At 38.1% G+C, this 21,412-nt stretch overlaps 1 protein-coding gene and 1 long non-coding RNA gene across 16 annotated transcripts in view; one reads left to right on the top strand and one right to left on the bottom strand.

Annotated features, from left to right (window-relative positions):
• The window catches only part of NRG1 (neuregulin 1), a 746,295-nt gene that overhangs the window by 695,127 nt on the left and 29,756 nt on the right, over positions 1-21,412 (top strand). For 14 of the 15 annotated variants that reach the window (XM_020801406.3, XM_072991959.2, XM_020801402.3 and 11 more), the window contains 2 exons: positions 8,841-8,967; positions 19,499-19,557. In XM_020801406.3, the coding sequence (XP_020657065.3) occupies positions 8,841-8,967; positions 19,499-19,557 (186 nt within the window). Of the gene's footprint in view, positions 1-8,840; positions 8,968-18,941; positions 19,010-19,498; positions 19,558-21,412 lie in introns of all 15 variants that reach the window. The other variant, XM_072991958.2, reaches the window with a different exon arrangement.
• LOC144586516 (uncharacterized) overlaps positions 18,760-21,412 on the bottom strand; it is a 28,354-nt gene continuing 25,701 nt past the window's right edge. The window contains exon 2 of the long non-coding RNA XR_013541381.1: positions 18,760-20,939. This is a non-coding gene — a long non-coding RNA (uncharacterized LOC144586516). The remainder of the gene's footprint in view (positions 20,940-21,412) is intronic.

The raw sequence follows: 21,412 nt of genomic DNA, 5'->3' as shown, positions 1-21,412 counted from the left end.
TCTGCTACTGCAAAAACAACAAAGAGTCTTGTGACATCATAAAGAGTATCAATTCTTATTTGGTGTAAGTTTTAGTGGGTCACTGCCCATCATAAGAGGCAACATAGATATGATGAGTGGGCAGCAGTCCATGAAGACTTATGCCAAATAGAAGTAGTTAGTCATTAAGATGTCACAAAATGTGGTATCTTCTCTTCTGATGTTTGGTCAGACTTACAGGTTTGCTTGCAATGGCAGTCTTTTGTATCAAGTGTTACTCATATTTTCTTTAGCAATAGCCGTACTCTTTCCTCCCACCTCAGAAGTCAACACAAGTTTTTCTGGATGCATTATATGATCCATAAATTGCTGTGTCAGTCCAGGAGTGTAAGTTTATTAGCTATGCAGAGATGACCACAGCACTCCTGCCAACTGGGTCAGTCTATCAGGGACAAGGCAATCTGGCCTACGGAACCGAAGCATTTGTCTGTTGAATTTTATCTTTCTCTTCCTCCCCCCAAAGCCTGGCCTCTGAAGGGAATATCAGTCCCAACTTTGAGTCACATTGTGTAGCAAGACACATGAAATTGTTTCAGCAAACATTTACATACCCTTATGTTTTCCTGAAATGTTTATCTTTTGTTCCCAGTGTTTTCCTGTTTCCATAGAGGCTGGATATGAATTTTAGTGAAAACTGCATAATATTAATCAGTTAATAGTATTATGTGGTTGTGGAAATTTGAAGCTACTTTGCTTAAGACTGAAAAATAAGGTTGATAGAAAAGATCACATTTTTAACATTAGTCTAATAAGTATGAGAAAAAGGTATGAAAATGAATGAGCCAAACATCAGAAAGTGACTTTCAAAATCTACATATATTGTAGTTTGCTAGTCTGGAAGCTTGAACTAACCTTTGAAAAAAATAAATGCCCTTCTCACAACTTGCTTTTGACCCTTACCTTGCTTCAGTGATGGTTTGCCATGCTGTATAGACCAGGCTGCAGTGGCAGTGGTTGTTGCAGTAGCTGCTTTTCAGGAAATACAAAATCCAGTTTCCTTGGAATACGTATCATTAATTGAATGGTTCCTTAGCAATAAATTCCTATTACTTTTGTACTCAGACCTTCGCAACTGCTGCTAGAAATGGGGACATATTATAGCAGCCATGATGTGGTGTTGCTTTTTTCTATGATTCTAGGATGCTCTGCTGATTTAAAGACAGAACCTCTAGATTAGAGTCTAGTGCAGGTCTGAAGGATGTCTCTGAAACTTAGTTCAAAACAAAGTAGTTGTATTTTCAGTGGTAAAGGAGTGAGTATCATTTACTTCAGAGAGGAGCGAGTAGGAGGCTTTGGAAATTATCATTTTCTCTGCTGAATATGCAATGAGTCCTGGTTCTTTGAGGAAATCAAAACAGCCTCTCTGGAGAAAAGGTGTCTGCTGCACAGACATCACAATTTTTTTCCTGCCACCAAAATGTAACAGATCATAGCTCAGGTAAATGCAGTGCCCCTCCATCACCCTGCGTGTAGAGACAAGCTCTGAGAATTTTCCGCTGAAATAATTAGTCTTTCTTTCCTAAACACTTCCTCGCTAAAATATTTATGACCTGAGAAGGCTCATCTAGCTATCCAAAACAGTGTGTAAATGTCAGAAAGGCTACCCTTGCTTGCTGCAGCAGTGCTCTGTCACATTGGGAACCGTCGTGTTCAGAACAGGAAAGTAATCTGCTCTGCATTTCCAATGTGAAGGGATGTAGTATTCACCTTTAAAAAAGACATGGCAGACATAACCCTGGGCTTGTAAGAGTATCTGTTACAGCAAGAATACATTTACCACTCCTTTATTGGACCACAGGTAAGGCAGTTTGCTTTCTCAGGCCATTCTCCAAAGTCTATCACATGGCTGAAGCACCTGATGGATTAATCACCTGGGTGACCATTCAGTAGATGTTCTTTTTGCTGAATAGATTGTAGTTGAAACTATAAAACTGCACTTTATACGTACTGTCTCGTAGCTTCTTTCCAGGGCATTTGTGTAGCTCTACTTCTAGCATAGATGAAGGAAAAAAGACTTTGCCTTATAGGCAAAATCCAAAGAAACAAAATAAAAAAGGACGAAAACATCTGGCAGCTTAAATACTATTATATTTTAATATGAGCTTTCATGGATTGGACATATGGGGGGAAAATGAAATACTGAATGAAATACAGAATTCACAAGTCTATTCACATGATAAGTTAATCTTTCCATGCTATAGGAGAAGCAGTTCATTCTACATGAGATATGATGTGCCTGTTCTTTTAAGATGGCTTCCATGTCTTTTTCCTGTTAATATTTTATGTTGTCTAGAATGTGGAAGTTCTAGATTTTAAAGTGTCTGTTATTTAAAAGCATCTTCACTTTGCAGCGTAATATGGACCAAGTATTACACTGCCACAGTTTCCCTTTTAAACTTTTGATATAGAAATTGATGTCTCAGTGTTAAATTGTGTCCCAGTCAGAAGACAAAAGTGTTGTGTGTGTTTTTAAAAAAAATCAGTAACATGAATGAAGGTGGAAAGATCTTCATGTTGGTGTGTTTTCTTTTTAAATCTATTTCCTTGTATCCTGTTCTAAATGTCTAAACATTTAGATATACCACGCTGCAGCAATGTCTCAGAATTTTACACAGCTGTAAGCTAAGCATATAATTACACATAAAAAATAACATTTTTACAATCAGGATTCATTGCAGTTATGATTTCTGCTAAATAGTTTGCTGGCAGCTCAAGTCACAATCACCATAGATATATTTTTGGAACCGGATTACTGAATGTCACTGATGGGAGGATATCCATGACCACTAGGCTTCCACCAAGACATCTCAGAGGCTTCCCAGAAGCATAGCAGCACCAAAGCACTTCATGTGTTGGATTTCTCTAGGTTGGTTCACTTCTACCCAAACTGCCCAGTTGTTGCACAGTCATTGTACAGTGGTGGGGAGGGAAAAGACAGATTCAAATAACCAGTCAGTTATGCCATTTTCTTATTGAAAGAATGAAACTGGGAAGCTCAGCTTACTGCATGAATATAAAGGTTTTTTGTGTGTGGATTCTGCAAAAGATGCCATGTAATGATGAAAACTGATGATCTGAGTCCATAGGAAACAATTGGTAAAAGATGCAGTAGAAGTATATCTGTTATGATTCTCACTCATCCAGGTGAGTTTATCTGGAAGCTGAGTCATGGCAACTGGACCTCTTTCTTGTTAGATTGAAACATTTCACTACTCATCCAAGTAGCTTCTTAAATCTGAGGAGAGTTGGTAGGAGATCCCTGATATATCCTCCACCTTGGTTTCATTTTCCCCTGGTCTGAATAGGCATGTTAGATGGACAAAGGACTGGGAGGGAGTGAAAATCCCACTTCTGCAGAGATCTTCTCCACCCATTGTCATAGGTCGTTAACAACAGTGGTCTTTCTGGTGAGTGTGGTCCTGATCTTTCTAGGAATGGATGAAAGGGCAGTGTGATAAACAGGAGACAGATTGTATCTAGGGCCTCCACCCCCTTGAGTGAGGGGTTTTTTCTATATTCACACGTATGGCCTCCCTGACCCCTCTCTCAAACCACCTATCTTCTTGGTCCAAAATGAGTACATCTTGGTCATCCAATGAGTGTCCTTTGTCCTTCAAATGAAGGAACGCATGAGTAGCGAAACGTTTCAATTTAATAAGAAAGAAGTCTAATTGCCATGACTCAACTCCCAGATGCAATAGAAGTGTGTGGTTTTGTGAATGTCAAATTATATTATTCTCGGCCTTCCAGTGTTTCTCTCCATCTCAGCCTCTGTCCTTTGTAGTGCCTTAAGTTTCAGCTGGGCCTCTGCTAACAACATTGACCAGTGGTACTTACTCAAAGATACCCGTGATATAGCGAGCACTTTCTTCCTGCAGGCATCTTTCTTATTACAAAAGGAAACATCCTTGTCTACTTACAGTTCAGCAAAGGAATCTGATTCATGACCTATACAGTTTGAGGCTGGCACTTTCTCTCACTGAGCAATGACATTGTACCTCTTACCTTGTGTATCTAGCAGTGTATCTGCCTGAAGTTACATCCGACATCAGCAGAAACTCTGTTAAAATAGGAATAGGCATCTGATGTACTTCATTTCACACAGATCTGAAGGCACCTAGGGAAGATTAGGACTCTTTTTGAGACTTTTCTCTTTCCAGTCGAAGGCAGTTCAAAAGATATTCAAAGGGGATTTGCAAGCTTTAGCCGTATAATGGGAATTCTTTTAAAAGAGAAGGAATTTAATGTAACATGTCCCTCTATATCTCCAAGTACAAAAAAGGCCAACGATGTCCCAGGTAAGTGGGAATAAAAACTCTTTTTTCTGGAGATGAATGAAAATTATTAAACAGGCTTTATTTAGGAATTTCTGTTAAAATGAATGCATATTAATATTTAGATCCTAAATTTCAGAAGAATGAAAAAAAAGACTGCTCAGATAACAAAGGCATAAAACTTGGATTTATCAGCTGCCCAAAAATATTAGACAAAAGCCTCAAAAATGAAGACAAGAGCACGAATGAAATTTGTACTGTTATGATATATGACATTTGTAATTGTCATATTGTGATCGCTTCAGACATTTGGTCAGCACGTGTGCTTTTCTAATTCTCCGGTTCAAGCACAGTTATATGTATCAAACATCTTGGTCGGGGCACAAGTTTCCTGCTTTCTAGGAGAGAAGAGTCTTGTTGTCTTGTACAGATTCATAACAATAGTATCTGTGATTTTTTGTACAGTTGTGACATTTATTCAGTTTCAAATTCGATGGTACTTATTCAGCTTATAGTTAAAATGAAATGATGGCACCTATCAAGGATAATACTGCTTTCCCCAGTATTCCTTTATTGATGCTACTTTCAAATATTTAGCAGTGAAAGTCAGAGATCAAAAGAATAAATATAAAAAGGATTTAGTGAAAAGAATATCTCTTGCACACAGTATTAATACTAGAGGAACTGTGTTAATACTATGTTTCCAGGAGGCAGCTGCATTAGTCTGTTGCAGCAAAAAGACATTTGGGGAACCCTTTAAAGACTAACAAGCTGGCTTGATAGTTCAGTGGTTTAAGTATCTGGTTGCAAGTTCAGTTCCCCAGTGTTCTCTCTGCTAATAGAACTAGCTTGCAGGGACTTGGGAATCGTAAATCTAGGTATTCTCTATCTGGAAAACCCTGAAAAAGATTACCTTAAGTCAGAATTGACTTGATGGCACATTTATTATTATTATTTTAAAGACAAACAGATTTGTTACACCATAGGTGTCATGGCCAAGAGACCACTTGTTTCTGCATATGGAGTTCTATCAGACATGGTTTAAGTTAAACTTGGATCCATTATTCTGAAAGAATAAGATCATATCTGATTGTAAAATAATATATATACAATAATCTAGTACGAGGTGGGAATCATACTCTGGTTGTGGTAATGAGAATTCTAAGGTAGGTCCGAGTTCCCTGGAAAATCTTCTGTCCAATATTCCTACCCAAACCTGAAAACCTATCCAAGTCCCTGCTTTGGGTGTTCCTCCCAAGTGGCCAGTCAGAAAGGGCCCTCTTGGTGGTGGCACTCATGCTCAGTAATTTCTCCTAAAGGTTAGCCAGTACTTTCTCTATTTTTTCATCTAGGCTTTTTTAAACCACCCTCTTTTAAATAAACAAAGTCTTCTAGAAATTGTCCATGCTGCATATTTTCTTCATGGTTGTGTTTTAATGATCCTGTTTTGTCTTTTAATATTTTATGTTACTCTTTGTTTTGTGGAGTGCTTAGAGAATGTAAGTAAGCAGGCACCCTAAGCAATGTCATAAACAAACAAACATACATACATACTTCTCTGGCTGATGCCTCAGTTCCCTTCTCAAAGATTCCTGAAGAGAAGAAATAGCTGTTAAATTATCCACTTAGTCCAGATTTATCAACAGTCTATAACTGCTATGAGCAAATTATTGCTCTAAAGCTTCGGGGTGGACAGTTTTGCACTCACAGCTGCTGGAAGAAAGAGTGCAAAGCAAGATGGCCACAGCAATTATAGATAGCTTTAGGCTTGACTCTTCTACAACTACCCTTGTAATTCAATTTAAAGCATTCCATTAGCTTTTGTGGCAGTAATAAGCTTTGTCTGCAGGAGCTCAAGCAGACAATATTGCTCTTCTTTTCGAATTAAGGCATTCGCTTTCAAACCTACGAGTCTTGTCTAGTACAAGGAGGAAAAGTTTTAAAAGTGGAATGGATGGGAGATGGAATTTAGATTTGATCCAGAAAGTCATATACAATAAATCTTTTACATGTGTACACTCTTTAGCACAATCTGTAGATAAGACAATAGCTAAGGAGAAGAAGGATAATTGAAATCATTTCCCAACCCAAGGTATTATTATTCTATCTCTTGAACATGACAAAGCTGCAATGTAGAGTCTTTTAGAGGTGTCAAAGATGTCCTGAAGATTACTTCTCAGAAGGGCTTAGACATATGCTTGGTGGCTTTTTCTGTCTTGCTACCCTATCACCTTGTTATTTTTGTATGTAAGTTTGGTGCTCTTTAAATATTCTCCCAGACACATGGGAGCATCGTATCTGTTGCTAGTCCCTGCTTTTCATTTTGGGAGGACATTTCAAGGGCTTGTCCACACGGAAAGGATCTGAGCACCTGAGTCTTTTCCATGGGATGAATATTTACACATCATTCTCCCAGCAAAGGGAGAAGGGACTCCCACCTAACTAGGAGATCATATAAAAGGCACCATTGTTAAGACAGAATATGTAGAGATTTGGATGTTATTTTAAGAAGTATGTAGTTCTTGTTACCCATTATTTTAAAAATGTGTCTTATTTTAAATGTAACATACTAGCACATTATTTGTTTCAATACACTTTACAAATACAATATATATATATATATTTGTTGTAACCCAAGAAAGCATGTATATTTTGGAAGGACTGTCACTTGTTCTATTAAAATAAATGCCAGAAATTTCATTCCTGTGAAGATACAACATCATTACCCCTTCGTTGAGGTGAAATGTAAAGTGTTATTCACAACATATTACCTTCAAGCATCAGAATTTTGAAGAGCTGTTACGAAATTATGGGTTAATGCAGTGATTTTATTATTAGGCTCCCTCATTAGTGATCCTCTGATTTCATGATATAACCAGCTAATTTTTTTTTATCTGATTTTCAGCCTTGCTCCCTTCTGCTCCTTCTGTCCTTACCTAGGCCCCTCTCCCTTCCCTGCCCTAGATATAAAATCACCTCAGCTAGGGCATAGTCATGAGGGCATCATGTAGTCAATCACTGCCAAAGGTTTCATCTCTGTTACCCATCCCAAGTTGTGCTCATGTAGATTATACTGCTACTAATCAATTAATATTTCTTTAGTAACAATCAAACATGCGCTCGTAATCTCAAGATTAGATCACTGTAATGTGCTCTACGTGGGGCTGCCTTTGAGGCTGACACGGAAACTTCAGGTGGTGCAGAATGCGGCAGCCAGGCTCCTTACAGGAGTGAGAAAATATCAACACATCTCTCCAACGCTGGCCGCATTGCATTGGCTGCCCATCTGTTTCCGTGTCAACTTCAAAGTTTTAATGCTTACTTATAAGGCCCTAAACAGTTTAGGACCTCGATATTTGGCGGAACGCCTCCTCCCACCAAGGTCTACCCGGATCACTTCCGCGAGTCAGGAGGTGAGGCTGAGGAGCCTGACGCAGAGAGAGGCCCGGAAGGAGAAGACACGAAACCGGGCCTTCTCGGCGGTGGCTCCTCGCCTCTGGAACAATCTCCCTCCGGCGATTCGCGCGGCCCCCACGCTGGGCACCTTTAAAACCCAATTAAAAACATGGCTGTTTATTCAGGCCTTCCCTCCAGCCAACTCTTGATGTTTTCTTATTTTTCCTTTTTATTTTTACTGCTGTTCTTGTTTGATTATTATGTATTTGTCTATGTTTTATTATTTGATTTTATATTTGGAAGCCTCCTAGAGTGGTCCGGTGGGCCAGATAGGCGGGGTATTAATTAATTAATTAATTAATTAATTAATTAATTAATTAATTAATTAATTCAATTAATCAATCAATCAATCAATCAATCAATCATATAGTCAGTGCATGAATTCTTGCAGGTTATTTCAAAGAAAAGTACCTCTAGAGCACTGGTTCTTAACCTTGGGTTACTCAGGAGTTTTGGACTGCAACTCCCAGAAGCCTTCACCACCAGCTGTCCTGACTGGGGTTTCTGGGAGTTGCAGTTCAAAAGCAAAAGCATCCGAGTAACAAAGGTTAAGAACCACTGCTCTAGAGCACTGGTTCTTAACCTTGGGTTACTCAGGAGTTTTGGACTGCAATTCCCAGAAGCCTTCACCACCAACAGCGCTGGCTGGGGTTTCTGGGAGCTGCAGTTTAAAAACATCCGAGTAACAAAGGTTAAGAACCACTGCGTCTAGAGCAAGAACAGATATTTTTAATCCAATCAGGTATTTGCTTTTAAGTTGATTTGTTTGCTGAAACACTTTTTCACTGTTGAGTGCTGTTTATTTAGTTTTATAGACACATTTTAATCTATTTAGCTTTATGTTTTAATTGACTGTTGCTGTTTTACTTCATGAGGACAAAGAGCTCAAGTGGTGTAATCCCAAAACATTTCAGGAAGCGAGCTGTTGTTGTTTCTTGTAACCAAGAAACTGAATATATCTTATTGCAATATTGTACAGAAAATGCAAATGCTAGCATTTTTAATTTGTCTTATAAAATGTATATCCACTCTGAAACATACTGACCTCCCTGCTCCCTTCCTTTCTTCTAGCCACATCTACATCCACCACTGGGACAAGTCATCTCACAAGATGTGATGTGAATAAGAGAGGCTTCTGTGTAAATGGGGGCGAGTGCTTCATGGTCAAAGACCTTCCAAGTCCAAGATATTTATGCAGGTTAGAAAACCTTTCTAATTGTTTCTGTTGAGCTGCACCATCTCTTGCCAAACACTTTTTCTGTTTCACCTAGTAAATTGTCTGATTAATCATTTATGCCACAAGTGGATAAGAGTAGATATATATTTTTAAATGTCCAAGACTGTATATAATAGTGTTATCAGCAGTATTCCCCCCCCCCAAAGGTTTTACTAATGTAAATGTTAAATCCATCTTTACTTGATTCTGATGCTAAGGTTGGCTTGGAAGCAACTGGAGGTGTTAAGTGTTCTTGGGTGCTTCCTGTGTAAAGGCCATTGGCTGAAATCTTGTTGAGCACTGTCTGCCTGCACAACAGAAATGAAGTCATGGTCAGTGGCAGACTACCAATAATAAAATACTTCCTTTTCCAGTTCTGATGTGCATGTCACTTCATCTCGCCGTGTGAGAATCGTGTATATACTGGAAGTTTTTTTTAAAAAGTCTTTTAGCAGCCAGCAGCAGCAGTCTGCCTATGACAGTATCAGTATCGTTCCCATTGCAATGGCATAGTCATGCAAGATTTTGGCCACTGAGTATAGCTGTTGCTAAAACCCTGTTTCCCCAAAAATAAGACAGGGTCTTATATTAATTTTTGCTCCCAAAAACACATTAGGGCTTATTTTCAGGGGATGTTTTATTTTTTGCATGTACAACAATCTACATGTATTCAAATCCAGTCATGTCATATTCTGGTTGCAGTACAATGGTGGTGGGTTTCACTTAACTAGGGATTATTTTAGGGGTTAGGGTTTATATTACAAGCATCCTGAAAAATCCTACTAGGGGTTATTTTCAGGTTAGGTCTTATTTTCGTGGAAACAGGGAAGACAGCAAGCTATGTAATAAAAACAAGGAAATCTGCATACATATTGAAAGTTTCAATCGGTGGTTGCTTAAGCTTGTAATGATATATTTAATTTTCCGCCAGTCATTTTTTTAAAGTCTGTAATTACATGCATAATTTTAGAGTTACTACTGCTGCTTCTCATGTATTATATGACCCATGTGGCCAACTGTGAGTTGAGCTAATGTCTGCAAAGTTATGCAGATACGTTATCTCTAGAAGAAAGTTAGCTTAAATTAATTTACATCATTTTGTAAGGGGGAAAAAGGAGTCTACCTATCCATCAAAAACACAAGAAAAAAGTGATTCCTTTTTAAAGGTACATTAAACCAAAATGAAAACCGTTGTCATTGCCTTGAACTTGAGTTTACCAGACTTATGTGGCTGGCCCATTTTGCAGTGGAACACAAGCTAGACTGGGAGGCTTCAGCTGCTTGACCCAGCATGTCTGTTATTAAGTTAGAAATCTTTCAGAAGCTTCTGTGTTGGCATTCATTTTTCATTGGAAGCATTTTAGTGTATACTGCCTTTTCAAAATAATTTACAAAAAAGGGGGGCTAAATCAGACACAGTGTTAGTGGAGGAAAAGTGTGCAATAACAAAATTCCATTGATTTTTCCAGACATGCAAGAGGTAGGGCATTCGTTCTTGCGATGCTTAACAAGGGTAACCTTGGCTTTTTGATTTCATTTGCCAAATGACATTTTCATTGGCCCAATGGTGATTCATTCCCCTCCCCCCAATGACTTATTTATGCTTACCAAGTGAAAACTTGTGGGCACTTTGAGGCTGCTGCCAAAACATCATTAACATAATCACTAAATCAAATGATCTGTCACCTGGCTAGAAAACTGATAACAAATTATTAAAAACTGAATCAGTAATGTGACCCTGCCAAAGTGGGCTGCTACCATTTATGCATCTTTTTATGCAAACATAAGCATTTCTGCAACTGGAAGTGAGGTTGGATCCTCCCCTCGTGCATTATAATTGCCTATAACTAGTTGTCTACCAAGATAGATGAGTCTCTCTCTCTCTCTCTCGCACAGACGCACACGCACACGCACACACATTTTCATATTTTTCATTTAAAGGCAACATTAAAATGCCCTACAAAATCAAACCATCTGCAACTGTTAAATCCGTAAGCTGTAAATATGAAATACGTGAATAGTTGCATCTCAGTTTGCAATGGCTGATTTACATGTACATTAGAAAAGGAGAAGAGTTATAAGGTGTATCATATTTACTTACATCACCACATTTCTTAATCTCTTGAGATATTTATCTCACACAGTGAAAGAATGCTGAAAGTGAAAACTGACAAGTTTTTTTTAATATATATAAGCCTTTGTGGACTGTAGCTCACATCTGGTAATGCAGCATTTTTGAAACATCTAAATTATCTTCTAGATTTCAATATTCTGCAGTATCAAGCCAGCTGCACAAGTTTTTTTTTCAAATGTTATTGCATTCGTTGTTCTTAATGTGCCATCAAGTCTTTTCCTGCCGCCCTCAACATTCCTACCATTATTGTCCCCTCCAACAAGTCTTACCTTCTCATGACATGTCTAAAGTATGCCAATCTCCGTTTTGTCATTTTTGCTTCCAGAGAAAGTTTAGTCTTGATTTCATCTCGAACCTTTTTGTTTGTTTTTCTAGCAGTCCAGAGTGTCCACAAAGCTCTCCTTCAGCACTATATTTCAAGCAAATCAATCTCTCTCTTTTTTGGTCAGCTTTTTTTTTAATGTCCAGCTTTCATGCTCATAGTAACCAGGGCTGCCATAATGCAGACAGTCCTGGCCTTGGTCTTCATTGACACATCCTTACACTTAATTATATGTATATTTTAGGTCCTTTGTTGCTGATCTTCCAAGTCTGTCTTCTAATTCCTGAGTTGTTGCATATTACAATGCATAAATGTAGTCGGCACTGTTCTTATTCAGTGCTCCGCTTTTGCTAATTCTTGGGCAATATTAGTTTTTATATAACTTGTCAAATCTACAAAACTATTCAAGGTAATTTCTGTAGAGCTTGCTAAAATATACCTCTTTCCAACAAAAATGTAGCTAGCCATTTAGGCAAAACAAAAAAAAACACCCAACAATAAAACATTAAAGACTGGATTTTAACGGTTGTGTAAAGTTTAAGGACTGGATTACACCGCAACCCTAACCCCTCTGAGCAGGTTTCTGCTTCAGATCTTCACCATCCATTTTGTGGAAGGGCCACCACAGGGTCTGGAAGACAGGAATGTGACAGACGGGCAAAGCAAGGCCACTCTTCTCCACAAGTGCATGGCATCCAGTGAGGGTGATTCCCCAAATGCAACTATAGATGTAATGAAATTATTTAGAATTTCAAGAGAAGGGGAAAGGATCCAACTGGCTGAATCAGTGGAAGCTGAAGAGGACAATTTCCCCTTCCCAATGCCACAATCCATGCACCCCCCCCCCAAAAAATCTGTTCCCGAGAACTGAGAAATCATCAGGTCAGTTTTCAAGCAGTTTTGAAGGTGGAAGGGAGGGAAAGGGAAAGGAAGAAGGTTCTGTTGCTCTAGCATCGTATTGTATTGTATTTAGGACATGCTATTTCATATTCTTCATATAAGAATTCATATAATAAAGTGAGTGAAAAAGGTGGCAGACAAGCAATTTAATAAGCCATCTGTGAGACTGCCAACCTGAATATCCATGTCCAACAGAAGTAACCTTGATCTGAATTATCACCATCACAAATGAAGATTAGGTGACATCCATACCATAACTGTATTCTGTCAGTAGCTAAATCTGTTAATAAATATTTAAAACTATAAAAAATGTATAAAGTTTCTAACATGGTTTTTAAAATCAAGTTCAAAATGCAGGTGTTTGGGTCTGCTCTTTTTCAACTTACGTCTCTTCTCATCCTCACATTGTTTCCGCTGGGTCTTCTTGCTTGTTCCAATTTCTGTTGTAATCCCAGCTCACCCTGCATCTTGAACAGGATCCTTTCTCCTGTCTCTATGTTCCCTCACAGTCCATCCTCATTTTTCATTTTCTGGCCAGAAGGAGATATTACAGATAAAAAGGTTGCCCCCACTAGGCCAGATTGCAAGAATTTTCGGGCACTTCTTTTGAGGGGGGGGAAGTATGGAAGTGGAAAAGCTATATTTCTGTGCAAGAAGTCTGGTATTTTGTGCAAAATACAATATTTCTTAACTGAAATGTTCAAGATTTTCACACAAACAAGTTTCTGTGAATGCTGATGCTTATGAAAAAAAGGTGTTCATCTTCCTATTCCCAAATTGCAACATAAAAGCTCTCAGTAGTGGCCCATTTTTTCAGTGTGTCTCAGTATATCAAAACACTCCTTTTCATCAAGGACAAGAAGATAAGTGTTCATTAATCTTTATGTATCAGACCATGGTGTAAGGATAGCACATCCGATAGGTGTGCATATATTGATGAAAAGAAACACCCACATTGGGGGAAAATGTGACATTTAATTGCAAATAACTGTCTGGTCATTATACTGTTCATTATACTGCAAATCAATGGATACATACTACTCAATTATGCACAGATGAAAATAGCACTCTGTACATGATAAAACTACATGCGTTAGTTACATGTTTGGATTACTGCAATATGCTGTACCCTGGTGTTGAATATTGCAGCCAGACTGTTCACTGGGGCTGGTTACCATGACTGTGTAAGCCTCATGTTACAACAGCTTTGTTAGCTGTCGATTCATTTCTTGGCCTTATTCAGAGTGCTAGTTATTACTTTTAAAGCCCTTTAGGGCTTGGGTCCAGCCTGTTGAACTCTTATCTCTCTTATCTCCCTGTTGAAGCCCGTAATTGTATTAAAAACGTCAGGGGGGTGTCTTCTCTTGGTCCCCCACTTTCACATCCATGTCTGGCAAGGATCCAAGAAAGAGCTTTTTCTGTGGCTGTTCCCAAATTAAGAAACTGCCATCCTCAGGAGGTGTAGTTGGTCTCTTCCCTCCTTTCCGTCTGCCACAGCTGAAAATGTGTCTCATTAGAGAGGCACCGGGGAATCAATTGAAATGAGGAGGTTTTAAAATGTAAGTAATGTTTTTACAATATTTGTACCACTGTTTTAAATTTTAATTGATTTTTTAAATTCATTCGTTATTTTTAAAAGGAAGGGGGGATAAAAACCAAATTAACAAACAGACAAATAACTCTGGCTAAGATGATATCTTACGGCCTCCACAGAGATTAACTTACAAAAGCCTATCTATTTCATATCCTCTTCTCCCTTGCAGCATTCAAGATGGCTCACAACATAAATTTAAAAATTAGGTTCAGAATAAAAGCAGAGTGAATTACAGTATTAAAAGAGTATTAACTAGATAATCAGAGATAAACACTGAATTGATAAAGTTTAAATCCATTTTAAAATAACAACAAAATAATGTCCAATCATTTTGAAATTCAGCTGAGAAGCAATAATTCAGATGCGTACAAACTAATGTGAATCTGTCATGGTTTCAGTATGTACTTGAATTATATGTCCTATTAACTAGATAAACCTGTTTTACTCAGTTTAAATAAGTGATGTTGTAATAAATGTTGGGTTTGTGGTCTGACATCACAGTTTGCCTTGGGTGAGAATTAATTAATCAGTGGCTGAAATACTGTTGGCCTACATACATGCAGTGAAATGTGGATGCATCATTGCCTGGTGACAGAAATTCTTAATTTAATTTAATTTAATTTCCCCATCTCCTCCCTGCTTCATGTTCCAAGGCTCCCTGGGATCTGTTTTGCTCTTGAGAAGCCTTTGGGAGATTTGGAATGAGGGAGGGGTGGGGATTCATATCAGAAAATCACCAGTAGGTATCAGCATGCCATAGTTATTTTTGCTGATGATGAACAAATAAATATTAGATCTTACTTTATCTTTATTGATAAAGTAGCATGGTGTGTGGATAAACTCACAGGATGTTGAACAAACTCAGTGACATTAACTTGCTCCTATTTCAGGCTTTCAGTGTTATTTCACTGTATTTGTTTGTTATTTCACTGTATTTGTTTGTCATTAGATCTCACAAACAAGTATTTCCGCCAGCTCCCAGAGCAAGAGAATATGGTGGCTGAACTCCTGTTGTGTAGCTTCGCATGTGCAACAGTGATGATGTCAGCAGCAGTAGCAGCAAAATGCCACTGACTAAAGGCAGTTTTGAGGTCCATGCAACTTGAACACATTGCAGTGAAGTTGCATGTATCCTGAAATTACCAAAGGAAGCCTGTAATCGGAGGCATTGCTGCCTCTGATTAAAGGGTAGCTCGTGTCTTCATTGCCACTGTCCTCATCACCACTGCACACACAGAGCTCAACAGAATTTCAGCTAGTGTTATTCTGTACATGCTCACTAAGAGCCATGGCTCACTGTATTCAGTAAGTTTTACTCCCAGATCAGTACACATAGGAATGCACCTCAAGACTTTATAATGTTTCCAAAAGGAAACAGGCCGACTTTGACTGTTTATATTTTATCATTTATTTCTTCTTGAAACTGGGCACACCATTGACAGGCTATTACAAGCTATGTAATTACAGAGATACTGAGTTAATTACAGAGATCTGAGGAATAAATTAGGCCTATGGTATAACACATGATTCAGAGTTCTCAATAATCTTACTCTGTCATCTGCAATTTTGAAACCTTTAGTTAGGAAAGAACACTTCTCACATGTAATCCATTTGAACTGCCTGGATTTTGTGGCCCTAAATACAATAGACTCTGATTTTGGCTGTAGAGTATTTCCAGCAACAGCCCACCAATACACAAACCTCAAGAGAATCAGGTTATTTATAATTCCCATGTTGTTATGGCATGAGAGGTGCAAAGTGATATTTTGAAATCAAATCAATACATTTAATGGTCAAAATCCTATTGCACAGTTCTACCGAGGCAACGGGAATGACAGCAGTGGCAAATTCCTCCTAACTAAAAGAGTTCCTGCTTTGATTCCGGGTTGCATGCAACTGTGAAGTAGGAGCTGTTTAATTAGTGGCAGTCTGCAAAGTTATGCAACAACATACAGGCCCTTATGTTTAACATTTGTTAACTAAGTATTATATTCATTTTTTAAAAAAAAACAGGTGATTTATAATTTGTACTTCTATATTGCAGTGGACTGGCTTCTGATATATTTCTGGTTTGTCCATTTGCTAAAAGAAGAATTCTCCACTGCATGTATTGACAACTGAGAAAATAGAAGAGGCCATTAGAACGAGGGATTTTGTCCATGGTGCTGAAACTGTGACCGAGTTTGACAGGAGTTAGACACAACCAGAATTTCATTAGCAATCTGGGTTAAGTGATTTCTTTTCATAACTCTGACAGAAGGTCTTCTGTATACAAAATGTTCTCCTCGCTTAATGGGCTTTGTCATGTGTGTGTCTTTTTCTCTACTTTTTTCAAGACACTCCTTTTTATTTATTCCTTGCATTCAAATAAGAACTGAACACAAGTGATAAATCCAGCTGAACACTGGCTAAAACTCTTTAGTATCTTACTTTGTGACAGTGATAGCATTAAAGGAAGCATACTTTTCCAGCACCACTACATACACTGTGGGCAAGCCAGTGAAACTTTTTCAAGGACTCAGGGCTTTTATCTCAGCCCATTTGAACATGAAAAGGAATTTTTAGGATCAGTTTGCAAGAATTTTGCATATAAAGTTACTCACATCTATAACATTCTTGGATTCCAGATTAACTATGGTGTTTCCAAAATCTTGGATTCCTAAAGTTTGTCTTTACTATCCGTTTGTTCAGGATCTCAACAAGATCCTTGGAAATTTGAAGATAAATGCCTGACTCCTGTCAGTACTCAGTAGTTTGAAATGCTGTAGGGAGAACTAAGTAAGTGAAAGCAATAATACGTGCCCTCCCTGTGGAAAGGCCAAATTCCTTCAGTACCAGAAGAACATGATGATGTGACAGTAGAAAACCTTCTACTCATGGTACTTACTGGGTAGTTTCAGATATCCCCTATCTGGACAAGGTGCTTGAATTTGTGGTGATGAGAGTGACCCATCTCCAGGAGGTTTTTGATGAGAGGGATTATTTGGATCTGTTTCAAATATGGTTCTTGCCTGAGACTTAATTCAGGCATAAATTATGGTGTGTTTATGTCAGTAGAAAGCCTTGGATACTCTGAATGAGACTGTGTTTTTTTGAAAGTATACCGTCTGTGCGGTCAGCTCACCAGGCCTTATGCCTGGGTGCTAAGGCATTGATCATAAGTATGACTGCTTTTGTAAAACACTGATTTGCACACCAACTGCATCACTTCTGGGAGGAGGAGATCTGGTTACTGTTGCAACTGCTACTGTCGGGGTTTTTGTTGTTGTTGTTGTTAAGTGTGCAAAAGCTTCAGTTGCTGCAAAATAATACATCCAGAATGATACTGGTAGGTATGCATATTACTCCTGTAGGTCTCAAGCTACCCCATTTTGTTATAGTGCCAAAATCAAAATGCCCTTCATAGTTTGGATGGCAGGTGTTTGGATGCAGGACTGCATCTTTCTGTTTGTATCTTCCTGCACATGGAGATCTTCAGAAGGGTTTTGCTTCACATCACACCTTTGCCCGAGACAAGCACATGGGCCTGGGGTTGCTTTGTAGTGGCACCCAAGCTTTGGAATGCCTTTCTTTTGCTGAATTCAGCAGGGTCTGCCCTGCCATTAGTCAAAATAAGGTGCCCAGCTCAGATAGCCAACTTGATGTGAAAACAGCAGTAATTCTTTTTTTACTTTTTAATGCCTAGAAGAGGGAGAGGTGCTTGTGGGATTTCTGCCTCAGGTGCGAAGATAACTTGACTGACTGGTACTAGGCACCCTGAATCATATAACTGGGGTGCAAGTTGCTAATCCACATCAGGCAACAACATGTCTTGTGCCAGCTTTGTTGTTAGGTTGCTCTCTTTTCTTCATTCCATAGACTGAGGAAGGCGAGAGCCATAGCTAGCACTTTGGGTGCCTTGAGCACATAGGATTCCCTCCTTTCTCCTCCATCCTGAGATGACTCCTCTTTTTTGAGGAAGGCATGAGGCAGCCACACTATGCTGCTGCTATTCCAGTTTGCTCCTTCATAAGCTTGGGATGGAGGGTGTGCATGTATAGATGCCCCAGTCCTTACCGTTGTCTGTATGGTAGAGGGTGGGATGTAGTGCTAGGGTGTCTCCTTTCTTCGAAAGCACAGATGTACTCTTTCTTTTTGAGACGATGTTGTGCTGTTGTAATATTGGTGGACCCCACTTGGCTTCCTGTCTCGGGTAGGAGAGTGCAGGCCATGTCTGTAGGGAGGTCCCCTGGAAACGAATAGCACTGTGCGATATGGCTATTTATTTTTTCTCATATTTGGTACAAACCTCATTCTAATTTTTGGTGCCCTTTAAATTCTTGCACCCTGAGGTAAAGTGGCATTTGCCTGCTGCTGTTATAGCTTGGGTGAATTAGACCTTTTAGAATGATTCTTTTATTTCTGCCCCTAATCCTGTACGTTTCTTTTATTATGATGTTTTATCTTGGCATACTTTGACTGTAAACTCGTATTTGATTTCGGTTGTTGTCTTGACGCAAGTTAATTGTAAACTTTCATTTTATTGTTTTGCTATATATATATTGTACTTTTAAGTTTTCCTTCATTAGTTTGGAGTACTGTGTGGCATTTCAGAAATTGACCCTTCACCTTGTTTAAAAAGAAATGTGAACTCAAAAAAGCTTGATGGAAAAGAAGTGAATAATTTCAGTTGACATTGCAACATGAATGATGACTGAAATCAAAGTTGTGAATTTGTCACTAGGCATTCATGGCAAAGAAAAAGGTGCCTTAATCTGTGCTTAATCAGCTAAACATTCATGAGAACATTCATGCTATGTGTTTTTTTTTTTTCATGAGGTAGTATTTCTTATGCAATTATGAATATCTGTAAAAAGGTCTTGGTTAGTTGTTTACTTTTGTTCATTTTTTTTTTCCTTTCCCAGAGATTTTTTTAGAGTTTCATGTTTCATAAGAAACAGGGTAGAAGTCTGTCTGTTCATGGGTCCTGCTGCTTTCCTGTTGCTGATCACATTTTTGCCCTTTAGGTGTCTACCTGGATTCTCTGGAGCAAGATGTGCTGCAATTGTGCCCATGAAAATCCAAAATCCAGAAAGTATGTTTTAAAATAATATGAAATCTGCTTTTATCCCACAACTACAGCAGTCAGAAATCAGTGTCGCTTGGTGTTTTCTCCCTTCAGTTTCAACTGGCTTCTTTTTCTTTTTTGCCTTTGACACGGCCTGTGCACTTTAATGTGTACAATCTAACATTGTGTTTTTCCAGATTGCAGCAGTTCTTTATTAGTAGTAGCGTTGTTGTCAATGCTACAGGTTTTCTTACAAGAGGGTCAAAATAGTGGTGGAGCATTGTAACTTTGTTTTGTCTAAAGTTCGCCTCCATCCACGTTAGTTTGGGTGTTTTTAAATCAGTGTCTTTTTCAAAACATCAGCCTTGATGGCAACAAGAAAATAGATCCAGTTTCTAAAGAGGAAAGCACCAAGTCCAGGCCACTCACACTAAAGGAGTCTCTTTCTTAGTGTGTATTTACCTCTTCTCTTTTTCTCCGTTTTCTCTACCTTTTTGTTTTTCTTTTTACTCTCAGGTGCCCAAATGAATTTACTGGTGATCGCTGTCAAAACTACGTAATGGCCAGCTTCTACAGTACGTCCACTTCCTTTCTGTCTCTGCCTGAATAGGAGCATGCTCTTTTGTTGCTGCTTTCTTGTTGCTGCATCTTTCCTCAGATTTTTATCTGTAACTAAATGGATTACATGTGCCCTAATGTAGACTACTTCTGCCTGTTTGCATGGGAATTATGGCGCAAGCAATTTCAAGAATTCAGCAGGATGGGACAGCAAGATTAGGCAAATTTTAAAGTTAATGTTCACTCAAGTTAATTGCTGACATTCAGAAACTACTATCTTTACATAAACCTATATTGCTAAATAAAATAGAGCATTACAAAAATATAGTATGAATAACAGTTATCCAGTCGTGTAGAAAATTAGATGACAAGGTTGTTTACATATTTATCTGTTACATACTTACCTGTTATGAACCCTGTTTAGTAGAAGAGAGATGCATAAATGTTCAATTTTTTCTGGTTAGTTATAGGGGAAATGTACAATTTAGAAGAAATGCAGGGGCAGTTTCTGCATAAAAGTATGCTGCAGAATCATTGTACATTGGTAGTATAATCCTGCCTCTACTGGTGTACAAAGCATTCTCTTTCTGCTTTACCTGGTGTGTTTTATGTCTCCTTTGTCTTTGTTAAACTCCTTTTTTTGGCTGGGAATCTATAAAACTATAAAGTTATAGACATACCTAAGCACAAGGAAATGCTTATGAATATGGGGAACACTGCAGGGGTGTTCATATATTATTGATATCCAAAGATCCTTTGATCAGACTGTCAGTGGAATGTGAGCTATTTCTTGATGGTTCATTCGCCAGTACTGAAAGATCTCAGCTACCACATGGTAACTTAATTTAACTTCCATTAGTACAGAGCATCCATTGGTCATATAAGTCTATCTTTCACGTCTATAAACAAAAAAATGTCTATGAATAATTTATGGAAGCCATCCTAAGCATTACCTTCTGAAACCCCAGTGTTCTGCCTTGGAGGAGGAATGATAATTCGCAGTATCCAGATGGGTATCTTATATACTAAAAGGCTAATTAGTGTAAAGCACTGAAAGTTTTATTAGCATTTGTTTTGCTGAAATATGAAATACATGTGAAATAGTTTTCTGGCTTGTTTTTTTTAAAAAAAAGATTTTAGATGTCCTAGAATAAATGAAGGTAAACAGTTAAAGGGAATTCAAAAGTTTTACACAGGTACTACATTTGTTTTAGTCATTAAAATAATAGACTCTAATGAAAGTTTGTTCTCCTGCAGTGCAAACCTCCATCTTTACTCCTTAAATAATTCCCATTGATTGTGATGTCTCTGAGGCCCAGCCTACAGTTACCTTTACTTTGACATAGAACATATGTACCACAAATCCTTCTTAAGCCATTACCATGGATGTTGCATCATTCTGTAAACAAAAAAAATATACATTTATCTGTCAAAAGAAAAATCAGCAAGGAAGTACTTAGAGGCCTTTTGTTAAATGGCCAAATACAGATGAAGCCATACAATTAAAAGGGGAAATTTATCTAATTGGAATAAGTATGTGAAACTTATATTGGTGTTGCTGATGTCTGCATATTATGCTTTACTGCAAAGCAATTTAAATATGTTGTTTAGAAGAATTTTTATAGAACAGATTTTAAAGCTACCTACTACCACTGAAGGAAGATGACAAAGGAAATTATTTTTTAAAAAAAGAACCTAAATGAATTAGGAATTTGGGGGAGGACATTCAGAAATATGAAGAAAATCTGCCTTAGATTTTTGGAATTTGCGAATTATCTGTTGCATATTGCAATCAAGTAATGTAAGTGAAAAACACAGCTGTCAGAACAATTTCATTTTGCGAGATATTACACAATTTTTTCTTATATGTGT

The sequence above is a fragment of the Pogona vitticeps genome, chromosome 2 (genome assembly GCF_051106095.1).
Source record: "Pogona vitticeps strain Pit_001003342236 chromosome 2, PviZW2.1, whole genome shotgun sequence".
In the NCBI taxonomy this organism is placed as follows: domain Eukaryota; kingdom Metazoa; phylum Chordata; class Lepidosauria; order Squamata; family Agamidae; genus Pogona; species Pogona vitticeps.
Note: the sequence above shows the minus strand (reverse complement) of the source record. Positions and strands in the feature narration are given on the sequence as shown.